This window comes from Sphaeramia orbicularis, chromosome 7 (genome assembly GCF_902148855.1).
Source record: "Sphaeramia orbicularis chromosome 7, fSphaOr1.1, whole genome shotgun sequence".
NCBI lineage: Eukaryota > Metazoa > Chordata > Actinopteri > Kurtiformes > Apogonidae > Sphaeramia > Sphaeramia orbicularis.
In genome coordinates this window covers 23,178,524-23,196,114 of record NC_043963.1, presented here as the reverse complement: position 1 = coordinate 23,196,114, position 17,591 = coordinate 23,178,524, and the positions used below count along the sequence as shown (strand labels likewise).

General features: G+C 38.7%; 1 protein-coding gene across 6 annotated transcripts in view; it reads right to left on the bottom strand.

Annotated features, from left to right (window-relative positions):
- The window catches only part of magi3a (membrane associated guanylate kinase, WW and PDZ domain containing 3a), a 186,203-nt gene that overhangs the window by 24,182 nt on the left and 144,430 nt on the right, over positions 1-17,591 (bottom strand). For 4 of the 6 annotated variants that reach the window (XR_003935791.1, XM_030138193.1, XM_030138194.1 and 1 more), the window contains exons 4-8: positions 11,660-11,869; positions 6,690-6,858; positions 5,780-5,877; positions 5,065-5,122; positions 3,311-3,417 (exon numbers count right to left, since the gene is read on the bottom strand). Coding sequence is in view for 4 of the 6 variants with exons in the window: in XM_030138193.1 (XP_029994053.1) it covers positions 3,311-3,417; positions 5,065-5,122; positions 5,780-5,877; positions 6,690-6,858; positions 11,660-11,869 (642 nt within the window). In the remaining 2 variants the exon portion in view is untranslated. The remainder of the gene's footprint in view (positions 1-3,310; positions 3,418-5,064; positions 5,123-5,779; positions 5,878-6,689; positions 6,859-11,659; positions 11,870-17,591) is intronic. The other 2 variants (XR_003935792.1, XM_030138192.1) reach the window with 1 other exon arrangement.

The window sequence follows — 17,591 nt, the reverse complement described above, 5'->3', positions numbered from 1 at the left end:
ATACAGTCTGGAAGATGTTGCACACTGTTTTTCTCTAACAATGAAAGTTCCTCTTCACTTTTAAGCTGAAACAAAACCGCACTGTAAAAGTATTCTGTTCATGAGAACAGAATACTTTTACAGTTCACAGTGATGTGCTCTGTGATTGTCTATGTGGTATGTAAGCGTGCATGTGTGTAAGAAAATAAGCTTGGGGTATGAACAGAAACTGAAAAGCCTGCTCATAAATTGCCATCTGTCTCCATCACAACAACATTCCCACCATGACAACGTGTCTGACAGCATGTCACTCACTGCTAGTAATTACACCAACACTCTTAGAACTCACAACTTAAGTGCAAACTCAAACACATTACACAAACAGACACACACAACTCGTACGACTACTGCTCCGTTTGCAAAGTCAATAAGCATCTAGCTATTACACAACATCTATATTTTGCTCTAGTCTCACCACAAACAACTCCTATCACAGCAGTGATAAATCTGTCCTGAAATGCGCTTGACATTTTCCAGGTAAAGTTTTCATTGCAAATTTCCTTTGTGGTGCCTGCAGGATGTGTAAATGGGGCAACTTTAGAGAAGACAGGAAGGGAATTATATTAGACAGTGTGTGTGAGTGTGTATTGTTAGCGCTTGCATGCATGTGCATGAAAGAGAGCAAGATAAGAGCGATGAGACAGAGAGAAATAGAGTTAGCCTTGACAGAAAGAGGGAACTTCTAACTAAATCCCAGCCAACCCCTCCCTGGGGTGTGAGCCTATAAGATAGTGAGTTATGTGTGGTGTCCCTCCATGCTGGGCTTGTTCACTGGCAGTTCCCATATTGATAGATGGAGGACATCAATCTCATTAGGGAGGGTGCAGATAGACCCCTTTTCCTCCTACACCACTCTCAATGTGTCATGGGATTGTGATTTGCATAATTGCATAGAAATAGGCAGATGAACATGACCATGCTGAGGATAAAGAAAAGATTATGCCAAGTGAGATTAACATGGCATTACTGTATCTCCAAATGTGAGTATCAGAGAGATATTGTAAGATCATAAATGCGGATAAAACCAAGTATATCCATGTAGGTGCAAAGACATGAAATTCGTCATAATATGTTCGCTCTATGAAAGGATTAAGTCCCAAACAACTGCCCAGGCATTCCATCTTCACACACTATGTCAACAAACTGTCAACACTGTTTCTTAAGCAACACTGACAGGGGAGCAAAACGAGAGGGGAGTGGGATGGGGAGGGGGCTACACACTAAAGTCATGTTTACATGGTCTTGATTAAGCTGTGGGCCGCAAAGGGACAGTCTGTATTCTCGGGGGTGAAGTGATTATATGAAATGTCAGACAGGATTGTCAGCGCTGTAATTATGGTTGAGCATAAGTGCTGCTGTGCTTTGCTCCTGTGCTCTACGGCATTGTCTGTGAGGTCAGGCTAGCCTTATCAAAACAGTGTTTAGAAGCCACCTCACGCACATCCACATAAATGGACACGGCCACTAGCCATTAATTCTCATTAACAAGGATGGGAAGGTGCATAATGGGCACTGGGGAGCCAGTCTAAGCTGGGGGCGACAGTGCACAGAGGCAATATCAGCCTAGACTGTAGAGAGGATGAGCTGTGGGAAGTGGGGGCTGCGTCAGGCAGGTCTGTCCAATGGGCGCCTGAAATACACAGGCTTGTTTGAGTTCTAATGCAGTTATGCTTTGTGTGTCTGCCCACATAAGAATCTAATAATTCTTACTCGTGTTACAACAACACTGGGCTTTTAGTTCTCAGGTCTTTACGTTGATGGAGGAGAGGCTGATTAGTCCAGTCATGCGGCAGGATTCACTACAGGTGGTAAATGATTAACAGATGACCCAGTAGAAATGCAATTTATGATCATAAGTCACTTTCAGCTCCTGACACCTCTTTCTCTTTCTTTTTCTCCATCTCTGTCTCTCTCTTCTCTGTCTCCCCTTCCTCTGTTCTAAAGAGGTCTTTGAACCACGTTGAGTGACTGGGGCAAAAGCATTTTCAAAGAGACCTCAGAGCCCTCCCTATTTTATATCTACTTGTCAAAATGAATCCTGCTGCCCAGTGAAGCGCTGCTCCATTATTCAAATTGAATATCATTGCTTCAGAGGCTATGGGCTGTTTATCAACTGTTAGACCATCTTCCAAACTGACATCTCAGCATGAAAGAGCTGATAAAAGCACTCTAGTGTTTGGATAACAACATCTAATACCTTGTTATGTGATTTTTTTCTTCTCTCCAGCAAAAAAAAACAAAAAAACAAACAGCTAAACTATAAAGCTGGAACTTTGCTGTAATAACTCTGTCACATTGGCTGCATTTTATGGGGAAAAAGCAAAAACAAAATGAAATCCTGCCTAATATAAGTTACTGACCTAAATCACATAATAATACCACGGTAAATGTTATTTTTCCTCAAATAATTTAATGAAATAAGCTGTTATGTAATAATGGTTGAAAATGTTAGTTGATTAAATTGTTATTTAATGTTGCAAGACTGCTAATTAGATCCCCAGTGTAATGCAGTCACATGCTTCTATAATTTCTGTAAATGACTGCAGCTTGAGAGACTTAATGCCACAAAAGAATATTAAAATCTTATGATAAATATCTAAGAATGGCATAACAATATGTCTAGTACATATTCCCTAACCCATATGAAGAGTTAGAGATTGAATTTATTGTTGTATTACATTATGTTCCCTCATCTTCTCTGTCTCCGTCTCTCTCTCTCTCTCTCTCTCTCAAATTCCAGCATGTAATTTAGAGCAAATGATCTCTCTTTGTATCCATTTCCCTGATGGCTAAACTTCCTGAACCTCTGTCTATACCATGACAGCAGAACATACCCAACTCCAAATCACAAATATCTGCGTGTGTGATGGTGAATTTCTCTTGTACTTTAAAAAAACGCAGCATAAGAACACAAGCCTTTCTTAAAACAACATTAATTCTCTAAAGCTGGACCTCAAAATAATAATATAAAACAAAGAGACATGTCCTCCATACATATATTGTAGATCAGAGAGGAATGAAATAACTCAGTAAAGGGAATTGTAAAATATTAAGTGAGTTGAACCTCTACTGCTGGGTTATGACCTTCACAAGGATCACCATAAAAGATATTTCAAACAGCATAAAAATATGATATACTTAAAAAAAAAAGAAGAATTTTGGACTTCTTTTCTGTTTCACACCTATTTCCAATTTCCCTTTTCTGTGGACACTAGAAATGGGTGAAGCTGAACCTTAAAAGTCCAGAGGAGTTACTGATGCTTAACATTACCTGATGGAGTGGCGGCTGGTGGAAGAACTCCTGTTGGTGTATCCACGCTCATTTTTCTTTTAGCTTCCTGGACTGGATTCTCAAACTGGGTTTTCTGGTTAATGTGGCTGCATATGGGAGATTAAAAATAGCATAGATGTGAGCATGGTTTAGCCGTGAACAGTAAGTTTCAGACATATTCCAATTTGTCACACTATTTTTATTCATTCCCACATTAGCTGACTACCTAAACTCGGACCTGCTTGCTAATGTTTTGTCTTTGCCTGATCACACTGTTGATGCTTATCGTTGGCTATCATGCAAACTTGTAATTTGCCTGTGAGGGCTAGGTGTGACATAACCTGAGTTGGGAAGCAACACATTTCAAAGCATACAGGTGGTTGTAATACAATACGAAAGCCACAACTGTAAGCATCCACACAAAAACATAGAGAAAATACCAACAACCCCAAACTAAATATAGAAAAGACATGCAGAGAGAAGTCAAACAGAACTGGATAGAGGGGATTGGTATCAATATTTGCAGCAATACATCACAATCATGACTTAAGAATCAATATCTATTCACTGCTACTGTAATTCCAGGATCAAATGATTCAGTAACACTCTAGAGAACAGCAAACCTTTAATATTACATGCCCATACTTGGCTTTATTCTAAAATGAAGAGTATTTCTAAATCAGGTTCAGCAGCTGTGTTTCAGGGATGTTTAGACAAAACTTAATCTAAAAACAATTAATGATTCACAGGTCACACCTGTGTGCTGAAACATTTCCTGCTACTCAGAGAAATGTTCCTCCATGGTTCGATGGTAATGGAGAGAGGTAGTTCATCTGCGTAATGAGCTTTAACAGTTGTAAATCCCCACCATGACAGCACCTTGGGAAGACAAAGTGCATTGATGCTTCACACTGAATCAGCCGCATGCTGAGACACTGATGCTATGTGTGTGTTTGTGTATGTGTGTGTGCATTCACCAAAAAATACTCTGCACTCTTGCTGCATATGACTCATGCACAGAGATCTCTTCCCCATTGAGTCTGTACAGATAAACATTCCCCTCTTTTATTTCTATTCTTTCATTTCCTCTGCCGCTGTCTGTCTCACTTTCTCGCTCCTTGATTGCCACACCTCATGTTTTGTGCATTAGTTGAGGAAATAATGAGACTTTGTGTCACGTTGTCACATTTGGTCATTCATTTACAACAAAATTTGCCACACAAAGAGACAGAGATAGAGGAGAGGCAGCCTCTCAATGACCCTCTTGCATAAACAGGCACGCTGATTTCCCCCCTGCTGCAGGTCTCCCCCTCTTTGTCCACAGTAATGGGACTAAAATGAAACATTGTGCTCATGTTTACACTTTTGATCAAAATGGAATCTCACCCTCATTTCCCTCTCTGGGACCCTAACCCTTTATTCTCTGTTGTCTTTACTGTCTCTTCTGCCTTGTAACACAGAACAAAGCTGCAACACACCAGTGTAATCTGTAGTGGCATAATTGCTTGCTGCAAGACTGTGGGAAACTAGATTATACAAAAACCTAGGCTGATAAAAATGGGAATAGCAGTGTTATCACTTGCAAACAAGCAATATTACTTCAAGTTGCACAGGTCTTTAACATTCCAACAATGAATCGCCTACTTCAACAGTCAGAATTTGATCATGCAATAAACTGCATAAACTCATCATCCACCACAGTTCACAGCTGTAGCCTTCTGGCTTCCTCCAGGCACAGAGGGGAGTTTACTCACTCAACGTAGTAGGTGCCATACTGGGGGTCCTCAATCTTCTCCCAGCCGTAGGGCAGCTCTGGGGGGAAAACATACAGAGAAAAGGCACACACAAATCACTTCAGATACAGCTGAGACACTACATGGACAATTGGACACACGCAATGAGGTGTGGCGCTTTGAATGGCAGTTTCACAGCATGCTTACCTACACCTAGAGAACAGGAGGTTTGGTTTTATTTGTCACTATGTGTTTAGGGCCTAAAACACACTGTGGAGGAGGAAATGCTGAGTTGTCGCACAGCCTCACTGGAAAATAATGGCCTTTCTTTCCAGTGGTGTGTATGTGTACAACATCTTGAGTTTTTGCTGCTGTGAGACAAACACATGCGGCACAAAGGAGATTTTTACGCAAGAGAGGCCATAGAAAATTGCCTTTTGAGAGATGCTGCACTGATGAGCTCTCTGCATGTGTCCCAGAAGCCATTACGAAGGAAAGGGGCAGACTGGAGACTGGAGGTTTGTGCTATGTCACCGGCATGACTGTGACCAGGCCTGCTCAACTGTTCAGTCTCCGTCTGTTAGCCAGCGCCCCCATCAGAGAAGCAGGGATACACACTGCTCTATGCAGTAGAGAGCAAGAATGAGGTGGAAATGTTCATGCTGGTAATGTGGAGTGTATGAGGTGGACTGAGGAATATATGTACCCATGCAAAATCTACCATCAGACAAACTACCTGCACATGTTGTCTCACCTCCCTCCTCGCATTTCTCAGGTGGCTTGGCCTTTTTGGCGAGGCGGGGATCCAGCCAGGTAGTGGTCTTGCTGTTGTGACTGAAGAACAAAGATCAGTCAGGGCTTTAGGCGCATTAAAAGTGATTTTTAAAAAGTTTAAAGTACCGCGATGTTTCAGCAATTAGCACTGGGAACTCATACGTGCCATTTTACCCAGGAGCTATTCTTCTAGCACCAACAATGAAACAGCAAGTGTGGTTAACTCATCTTTTGGGATCACATGGCTTGAAAAATCATAACAAAGCTCAACGGAGCCCTTTTGGGCATAAGGAAGAGAGACACAGAAAGAGGGCAGTCCAGAGAGAAATAGGAGAATAAATAGAACATTCAAAGAAAATAAGAGCAGTTGCAGTGATCATAAACGTAGAACTGAAACAGCAGGTCAAGGGTGGTAAGCTCCATTTAGCCTGTTGTTTCTCTCTCTGGCAGAATGAGCTATTGATTCGGCAGCAAGCAGCAGCACCTGGCTCTGTCAGCAGCTCAGCATTGACTGCTTGCCACATTAACAGGCCAGGTAAACAATGTGTGCCCGCTGCTTTTAGCACCAGCCAACAAAACCAACATCAAACACAGGGGAAATTAAAGAAAAACTTAATCAAGAACAACACAACTGCTATTTCTGAGCCCGCAGGCACTTTTCATGTCCAACACCTGGTCTGATACAGCACAGAGAAACAAGCTGTTTGGGAAATAGAAAGGACTCTGTCAGATCTCTGCACATTTGGCTTACAATGGTGGAAACAGAGATGAATTAGGAGAGTACTGAGGGTTGTATGAGTACAGTTCTGATGTAATGGGTGGGTAACAGGACCAAAACGAGAGAGGGAAGTAGCAGGAGGAAAGCTACTTACTCTATAAAATAGACCATGCCAGTCTCTGTGTAGGCCATCTCCCAGTTTTTTGGTAAAGGCTCCTGACTTTCATCCTGTGGCATCGTGTTCCATGTACGTAGGTCCATGGCCCCGGCTGACTGGGTGTAGCTGGGCACCGTCCTCCTCCACTCTGCCTTGTCCTTGTGCTCTGTGACCGGGCATGAGGATATGGACACAGGCATGGAGACAGAAAGAGGAATGGTTTGGACATAAGGGTATGGGAGGTGGTAGAAGGAGAAAGAGACAGGAGGTGAGAGTGTGGCGCCATTGGAGCTCCTCTGGGCTCCTTGCATCTCTCCCTGCTGCTGCTGCTGTTGCTGCTGCTGCTCGTGCCGCCCGTTCTCTGTACACTGGCTTGGACGGTTGCATCCACAGAAGAGGAAGAGGCAAAGAGAGAGAGAGAAAGAGAGAGAAAGAGAGAGAGAGAGTACACAGAGAAGGGACGGAAGCACAGCAATTGCCATAGGATTTGCATGTCAACCGTGATGTACTAGGAGCTGCCTCCCAGGCAAGGGCAAAGCTGACCAATGCCTCAGCCCTGCCGCGAGCACCACATCACAACTCTATTAGTATGACACTGGCTGCTGTGTGTGTATATTTGCCTAATCTTGATGCGTCCGTGTGCGCTTGTCTGTGTGAGGTTTTTATCTGCAGGTTTTCATCTGGCTGTCTCTGACCTCGCCTCATTGTAGTATTGAATGCTCAGTCTGTTTGGCCGGGGTAATTGAATGGCAGTGATGTAAAGTGACAGCTGTTGACTGGAGGAAGTCAGGAGGTTTTTGTGCTGAAATTGGGGCCTCTTCTTCACGATGGAACCATGGATAGGATTCTGCACTTATACAGTACAAACATTCAAACATGTGCTCCGGGCTATAACAGCTTCTCAGTCCTTGCAGAGGAATATAAAACAGGCTATTCCAAGAGTAGACATGTTGTCCTCATAAACTAGTGAGAATGCTAACAGGACACAATAGAAAATGGCTCTTCATAGAAATGCCAGACCATTATTAAACTACCTTTAAGGCATAGGAATATGTTTCCCGCTATCAATTTATTGTACAGCACTATAACAACCCAATCCATCTACTTGCTGACAGTATTGCATCTGCATAGTGCATCTATAAACAGAACAACTCATGAGTTTAAGTATTACGAGGGACATCCTTGTGCCATGGGTACTTTTGTATGCTGGACTCCTCATTGCCATCATTTCAGCCCAAGGCCACAGAGATGATGCGTCTCTGACAACATTTCTCTTTTTCACATTACATGCTCATTGATCAATTTATTAATTTCTTCTCTGTCATTTGACACGCAACCATATTATCTCTTCCATATCATCTCCTGTGTGCTACAACTATCAGAAAAAAAAAAAGGTTTTTATGAGGTGAATTAATTTGTTTTCCATGTTCTGCATAAGTAGAGCCACGCAAGCTGACACAAAGATATGCTTATCAATCTACCTATAGAAAATAGGACTGTATCAGCTTTGTAGACGGTATGGTAGCTACCAACATACAGTATGTGTGTGCCTTTTTGCTTTATTTTATTTAGTTTTTTTAAATTCATTTAATTTTTTAATCTTCTTTCCCCTTATTTATTTAAGTATATGTGAACTTAAAGATATGCGAGTGTGTTTATGTGTATGTATGTGTCTACATGCAGTTTGTTTGAAGGGGATTTATATATTTTTGTACGTAAATATATTATGTCAGGCTGTATATAAATTTAAGTACTTGGGGTGGGTGGGATGGGTGGGAGGGCAGGTAGATAGGAACTGGATACAACTGCTTCATATCCAAGTTGTATGTTTCTTGTTTTGCATTTGAAAATTGAAAATAAAAAAGATCTTGATCAAAAAAGAAAATAGTACGTGGCGTTTATGCAGTTGTGCTCATAAGTTTACATACCCTGACAGAATGCACATGGGACGGTCTCGGATGTTCCAACATGACAATGACCCAAAACACAAGGTCAAGTCCACCTGTCATTGGCTACAGCAGAAAAAAGTGAAGGTGAAGGAGTGGACATCTCAGTCTGCTGACCTTAATATCATTGAGCCACTTTGGGGAGGTCTCAAACATTCAGCTCATGCAAGAAAACCCAAAATCTTAAAGGAACTGAAGGTTTTTTGCCAAGAAGAATGGGCAGCTGTACCATCTGAGAAATAAAGTGCCTCATCCACAACTACCACCAAAGACTTCAAGCTGTCATTGACATTAACCCTTTCATGCATGAATTATGAGAACCTTAACCAAGATTTTTTTTTCCTGAGTGGTTTTATTCCTCTTTAGGCATGAAAAAAACAATGCGACTGAAAATTTTCTTCTGAAAAATAAATACAAATAAATAAATAAAATAAAAATAATTGAAAAAAAAATTTAAAAAATACATAAAAAAAATATAATAATGAAAAAAAAAAATCTTATGAACCTATTTTTCATGAAGTTGCAAAAATGTCCACTCGGCTGGACACCACACGTTTAATTTTTGACGCACAGAAACATGTATTTACTGATAAATTGTGTGAAAACTATGGGGTGGGGCTTGTAATTCTGGGGGTTTATGATCAGGAGAGATCTACATAACGTTACCAATTCATGTCATAAAAGATATGTAGTGTCTTAAAACTTTAATAAAGATATGTGTAAAAAAAAAAAAAAAAAAAAAAAAAACAACGAAAAGAACAACAAAATCCATGAATATACAAGAGAACAGCTGTAGAATAGCTGTCCACTGTAGTGACCGCTATGCATGAAAGGGTTAATCAAGATTTTTTTTCCCTGAGTGATTTTCATTTCTCTTAGGGCATGACCCCCCCCCCCCCGGAAAAAAAACAAAAAAACAAAGTGACTGAATTTGTTTTATGAACCTATTTTTCATGGAGTTACAAAAATGTCCATTCACCTGGACGCCATGCGTATAATTTTAGAAGCAAAAAAAAAAAAGTATTTACTGATATACTGTGTGAAAACTATGAAATAAAGACATGTTTAATGCTGCTAATCTGATGTTTTCTCACATTTTAACACACTCTAATACAAGTTATTACTCACTTCATGGAAGATAATATGCAAAAAAAACCCAACTTTTTGTTTAAAAAAGCAACAAAAAAACCCTGTTAATTACAGTCTAATAACAATTTGCAGGGTTTTTTTTTTTACACTCAAACATGTTACTGCAGATTAGGTTTATCTAGAATAGCAAAGTTACAGTACTTGTATGAATTGCAGTGTATGGGATGATGGATAAGTGTCCTCTGTGCTGGCTGATATGGAACTAAAACTACAAAATCCATAAATATACAAGAGAACACCTTTGAACAGCTGTCCACTGTAGTGACCACTATGCATGAAAGGGTTAAAGGGGCAAATAGAGAGGATTAAGATCTAGGGTATGTAAACTTTTGATCAGGGTCAGTTGGATAGTTTCTGTTGTCAGTATGATTTAAAAAGACTAGACACATTTGTTTGATAATAAATGGCTTCACTCAACCACTAGCCACGAGTGAAAGAAAAGTTTTTGTATTATGATTCATATTCTCTGAAAAATGGCCAAAGAATCACAAATTCTGCTATGGTATGTAACCTTATGAGCACAACCGTATGGCTCTGTAGTTCGTTAAGGTACCTTGATGTCTATTTATGCACAGTTAACCTTACGATCACAAAGAGATCAGGAAATGATCGAGGAATACAGCATGTTTTTGGCTGTTCAATGTAAATTTGTGCATAGGGATCCATTTGGTTAATACTGTAGAGCAGGGGTGTCAAACTCATTTTAGTTAAGGGGCCACATTCAGCCTGATTTGATCTCCAGTGGGCCGGACCAATAAAATAATAACAGTGGAAAAAGTCAAATTATATTATGATCAGGTTTACGTCTACAAAGTTTCCTTAAAAATCTGAATAGTATGAACAATTTGAATTGTCTGAAGAAAAACAAGTGCAATTTTAACAATATTCTGCCTCAGTTTATCATTTACACATGTGCGTTACAATCGCACAAAACATTTAGTAACAGGCAGAATATTGGTAAAACTGCATTTACTTTTCTTAAGACATTTCTGTTTGTTCATATTTGTTCAGGTTATTCACTTTTTTTTTTTTTTGGGAATATGAACATTTTCATGTAATTTTACTTTTTTACACCAAAAAACAAAGAGAAAATTTGGGGTTGTCATTATTTATAGGTTATAATGATAATATTTTACTGGTTCTGACCCACTTAAAATTTAATTGGACTGTATGTGTCTGTATGTGGAAACTGAATTAAAAGGATTTTGACACCATTGATTATTAATATCTTCAGTGTAATATTTGCAGTTTTTCACAAATTCATCCCGCGGGCCGGATTTGGCCCCCGGGCCGCATGTTTGACACCTGTGCTGTAGAGTGACCGTGCCATATTGAATGTCAGTGTTTTTGGCAGGACAGAGGCTGAAGAGGTAGCAAAAGACCCGATTTATTTTACAAAAACAGCTATTATTTGAACAGTAGTAGCGCATACTTCTTACCAGGACCATATTAAACTGTGCATATGTGTGTGAGGGCACAGCTCACAGTGTTTATGCCATGCACTATTTGATAACACCATTTTGGGGAAAATCAAACTAGGACAAAGTCAATCTGTCTAACTGAAGGATTGCTTCTATTGATTTCAGACAGACTTTGACTACTTCTTGACTTTGCACGGCTGTGATTTAGCGCTGACCTTGCATGCAGGACAGCTAATCCCTAGAATGTCTGTTTGCAGGGTAGAATGATAAGGAGAAAAAAAAAAAAAAATGAGTCCGCTGTTTTGCATTCTGTGGAAAACATAATGAACTGCTGGAAAACAAAATAACTCTTGCAAAACAAACAGTTGGGGTTTAAATGTGAAGAACACCGGCGGAGAAGCTGTGATAATTGGTGAAGCACTGAAAAGAAAAAGACAGTCGGGGCTCTCACCAGTTAGGCCATTCACCATCGCAGGCTTCTCTTCTTCCTCTTCCTCCTCGGGGGCGGCACTGCTGTCCTTTCTGTCCATCTTGCTGACAGAAGTCGTGCGCTTCCTCTGGACCTCTGTGTCAAATTCTTCATCAAACAGAACCTGGTCCACCAAGTCTGGCTGTACAGGACTGGGCTCTGCAGGGGGTTTTGGAGTGCCATAGTAGTTACCTGCAGAAGAGAAAAGACAAGGAGAAATAAAAAGACACTTAAAAATGTGTTACTTAATGTGCAGAGACCTTTGACTAACTCCATAATAAATTAGGTTAATGTACTGTGACAGCCCATTACTGAATATAATAACCTACTATAACACTTTTGTGCTTATTTTCTGCCAGAGAACCAAGTATTGAGGATACGCATTACCTTTGTGAGTACCTTCAGATTAGAATTCCAAAAGAAACACATGCACAAATGTTACATACTGCAGCAAAAAATGTATCTTCTCATCTTGGCTTTGTAGTGAAGCAACAGATAGTCAAGAACAAATAATATCTTCTAAATTGTCACAGTTCTTTAAATGTCTTTACAGAAACTGGGGAGTCAAGTTGTTAGCAACAAATCATATCTGGCACATCTGTAACGGCTGGAACAAAATGAAGCCAAGTTTTGCTAACGGAACTGTCTCCCAGAAAAACAAAGTGTTTTTCCACTCAACTTTTGACACTATTTAGTATTTGGTAATTCCCACTGGGTTCCGGTATTTCTGTTTCTACCAGCCCCCACAGCTGGTCTAGCAACAGCCATATTTTTCGTCCGAAAGGCATGAAGCTATCGGAGCAGAAATGTGTACGGGGTTATGCCGTCTCCCTGAGACTCCAAATCTTGTGATCAGACATGCTGAACACCCAGAAGAAGCCTGTAACAACTAAGACACGCTCCTTGGCTTCCTGTCCTGGAAAAAGTGCACTGTGTACATTTGAGTGCCCAGCCAAGCCAGAGGATGCTGCAGGGAAATAAAAGCTGCTATTTGAGGTGGTAGGCCAACATTTTTCAGCAACACTATCCAAGGGAAAGTTTTTTTTAAACTTTAGGTTTAAAATGTGTGTTTTTACTACATACACTACAAACAACAAGTTAAGGGTATTTCTTTCTTTTTTTTTTTCTTTTTTTTGGTTTAAAACGTGTGTTTTTACTACATACACTACGAACAAAAAAGTTAAGGATATTTCTTTTTTTTGGTTTAAAATGTGTGTTTTTACGACATACACTACAAACAAAAAGTTAAGGATTTTTTTTTTGTGTAAAATGTGTGTTTTTACTGCATACACTACAAACAAAAAGTTAAGGATATTTCTTTTTTTTTTTTTTTTTTTTTTTTTTGGTTTAAAATGTGTTTTTACTACATACACTACAAACAAAAAGTTAAGGATATTTCTTTTTTTTTGTCTTTTTCTTTTGTCATTTTTGCCATTTGTAAATTAAACTATATCTGATCATTAACCCTTTCATGCATGAATTATGAGAATCTTAGTCAATATTTTTTATCTTGAGTGATTTTATTCCTCTCTAGGCACGAAAAAAAACAACGCAATTGAAATTTTTTAACATATGGATTTCTCATGGAGTTACAAAAATGTCCACTCATTTGGAAACCACACGTTTAATTTCTGGAGCAAAGAAACATGTATTTAAAACCCATCAACAGAAAGTGATATGTGTGAAAACTATGAAATAAAATTTTTTTTAATGCTGTAAGCTGATGTTTTCTCACATTTTAACCTACTCTAATACTAGTTATTACTCACATCATGGAGACAATTTGCAAAAAAAAACTTTTTAATTTTACAAAACTGTTAATTACAGTCTAATAACAACTATCAATTGATTAACACTAAAACATGTTATACATTTTTTATCAAGAACAGCAAAGTTACAGTACTGGTATGGATTGCGGTGTTTGTGATGATGCACAAGTGTCCACTGTGTTAAAACAACAAAACCCATGAATATATAAGAGAACAGCTGTAGAATAACCATCCACTGTGGTGACCACTATGCATGAAAGGGTTAAAAAAAATATGTTTCATTTCAATTCACACACAAAAATGTAAAAAGCGCTGTGCAAGAATCCCAACTGAAAAAAAAGCCCAAAAATTTAAAAATATCCTTAACTTTTTGTTTGTAGTGTATATGTCATAATCGTTGCACAAAAAAATACACTTTTATTACTTTCAACCACAAAAAGCCAAATATCCTTGACTGTGTCCCTGTCATTTTTCTCGTTCCTCTTTGCGGAGACTATTACATTTATGCTAAGGTAGGTTCTCAAGCATTTGATTGCTCCTTTAAGTCCGCCAGTTTGCCTTGGCTGTCATGTTGGTGCCTAAGGCAGCAAGCAGCCTGGCTCCACAGAGCGAGGGGTGGAGGGGCAATGGGGGCAGCAAGAGCAGCACTGCACTAGTCTTCCTCAACTATTAGACAGGGATGACCCACTTTACCACACACTACCTTGGTCCTCTGTGCAGGAAAACAAGTAACAATGGAAACTAAAACTCTGAGTACAAGGTTAAAATAACAGCCATGACAGTATGCCAATATCGATCCAAAAGGTGCTCTCTGTCCCTTGAAAACCTCCTATATAGTAAAGAATAGCTCTGTCTGAGGGGCTTAACATTGTATAGGAACACTTAACCTGCACCTTAGGGAGTGGACAGATAGTGTAAGAGCGTCTACAGGGAGGGAGAAGTGCAAGACAATGGAAACAAAGAGGGAAGGACAGGATGCAGAAGAAAGTGAAAAAAAAAAAAAAAAAAGACAGTGATAGCGCTTTCTTAATGACGCATCATGTGAACAAGCAGCTAATTACATTTCATCCAGACTATTCGTAACACTTGAGGATATTTTGAAACCTAACTAAAGTAAAAATGAGACTAAATAAATAAATTTGTCTCCTATATACAGGGTGGGGAAGCAAAATTTACAATGAACATTTAGTTGTTTTTTCTCAGCAGGCACTACGTCAATTGTTTTGAAACCAAACATATATTGATGTCATAATCATACCTAACACTATTATCCATACCTTTTCAGAAACTTTTGCCCATATGAGTAATCAGGAAAGCAAACGTCAAAGAGTGTGTGATGCACTCGTCGCACCAAAGGAGATTTCAAAAATAGTTGGAGTGTCCATAAAGACTGTTTATAATGGAAAGAAGAGAATGACTATGAGCAAAACTATTACGAGAAAGTCTGGAAGATACTATTAAAGAAGAATGGCAGAAGTTGTCACCCGAATATTTGAGGAACACTTGCGCAAGTTTCAGGAAGCGTGTGAAGGCAGTTATTGAGAAAGAAGGAGGACACAGAATAAAAACATTTTCTACAGGGTGGGGAAGCAAAATTTACAATATTTTGAGGCAGGGATTGAAAGACAGTGTATGACCAATTAGTTTATTGAAAGTCATGAGAATTTATTCGCTACAAGAAAATTGACATAATAGAAAATGTTTTTATTCTATGTGTCCTCCTTCTTTCTCAATAACTGCCTTCACACGCTTCCTGAAACTTGCGCAAGTGTTCCTCAAATATTCGGGTGACAACTTCTCCCATTCTTCTTTAATAGTATCTTCCAGACTTTCTCGTAATAGTTTTGCTCATAGTCATTCTCTTCTTTCCATTATAAACAGTCTTTATGGACACTCCAACTATTTTTGAAATCTCCTTTGGTGTGACGAGTGCATTCAGCAAATCACACACTCTTTGACATTTGCTTTCCTGATTACTCATATGGGCAAAAGTTTCTGAAAAGGTATGGATAATAGTGTTAGGTATGATTATGACATCAATATATGTTTGGTTTCAAAACAACTGACGTAGTGCCTGCTGAGAAAAAACAACTAAATGTTCATTGTAAATTTTGTTTCCCCACCCTGTATTATGGCAATTTTCTTGTGGCAAATAAATTCTCATGACTTTCAATAAACTAATTGGTCATACACTGTCTTTCAATCCCTGCCTCAAAATATTGTAAATTTTGCTTCCCCACCCTGTAAATATATATATTCAAATGTCCATCAAGCCTTAACAACACTCAGCAGTTTTTCCACAGTTATGCACAATTTGTCAAAAATGCTGCATTAAACAATACATTATATTTGATTAAAGTAATTACACGAACTCTACACCAGGTTTATAATTAATGTGAAGTTAAATGTCAGAATACAAATTGAGGGAGGTAAATTAGAAGTGTTAATTTGCTCTATCCACTTTGCAGCTTCTGAAGCAAAGGCGAAGGTACATGTTTCCTCTGAAAGTACCTATTAGCAACGGGCTGGCAGACAGTTGCTATAATAAGGGAGAGCTCTGAGATGGATCATATTGTAATTACGCTATACTAATGAAGCACTAAGAAAAGCAGGCTTTGATGAGAATGTATAACGTCTTCAACTGGAAAACTAAACAGCCTTAAAAAAAAAAGAGAGTTCACTCTAAGGTGGCTGTTTTTTAAGCTTTACCTAAGATTAAATGCAGTGTCTCTTTGAGGAGTTCGGTACTTTTTGCGAGTTCATTAAATGAAGCGTTTGTGTGAATATCAGACAGTTCGTCATTTAGTTTTTGGTTTTCTTTTTCACATTTATATCCTCTGACTGTCTGAAACTGCGCTGCCTGAGCAACTGCTGCCTATTATTTTATTTAGAGCAATGTTTAATTCTGGTGATGTGTCGTTATTAATAATAATCTGAGTTGCATTTCATAATTAAAGGGCTTAATCCCATTAATATTCTACCATGATAAAAAAGTATTAGAAATGTGACAACAGTTTGAAATAACTTTGTCAAATCAAAGGTCTTAACAGGCAGCAGCATGCATCACTGTAATGGCTTATATTAAATTGATAAACAGATACTTTTTATTCTAGTGAATAACAGGAGAAAGCCAAGATGTATCCTCAAAAGTCAAACAGTGTCTGCATATTTTAAATCTAACAACATGACAGATTGAAATACAAACTATATACTTACTTAAATCTGATACTGATTTATTCTTGTGCACTGACATTTATTTTAATTTGGTTTCCTGGATGCATCTTGTTAACAAAATGAGAAGAAAAATTTCCAGAACAAACCTTCAGAGAGACTGCTATTCAAAAATACATGCGCTGCTTTATGTAAAACTAAAAATTAATTATTTATTTGCAACTTTGACATTACACACTCTGGCATTCTCTTGATTTCCTTCATGAATTTTTGTTTTCGATGAGTCAGAAAGAGTACACATACAACCTGTACCTGATCCTCGTACATGCATCCTATCATACAAAATGTCTACATCTTTCATTAACAGGACAAAGACCTGCATGCCAGGACACATTTTAGTACAATCAGGACTATTCTGACTTAATGAGGATGTCTGGTTACCCTTTGGCAGCCTTAATGATGTCAGAGGAACCACCTCAAAACTCGTACATTAATTACTGCCTTAGGTTAATGGGCCACTCATTCTTGGAAAAAAGGAGAGGAAAATTTCGGTGAGCCGCTATGCTAATAGCTCTTCGTGGCCATGGCGCTGCAGACACCTGCTGTTATGGGCACTGGATCAACAAATCAAAATGTGTGCTTCTACTGTTCATTATACAGCAAGCTATAAATACAGTTAAATGGAGGCAGGGGTAATAAGCTGTTCTCAAATGATGAAACTCAAAACCTTTTGTAAACATTTGCATGACTATTTCAATCAACTGATAAACATGTCAAAGTGTGTCTTAGTTTGGATTTCTATGTTTATTCCAAAAATGTGTAAAATTGTTTAGATAACCCAAAGCATACTGGGGTTCATCTCACTGCAAAATCAAACAACCTGACCATGAGTTTATTCCATTTCAATTTTGCTTCCTTTGTATCCCATAGTGGCAAAATAACCAAGTTCCAATTGTGTTAAAGGTAAAAGCAGA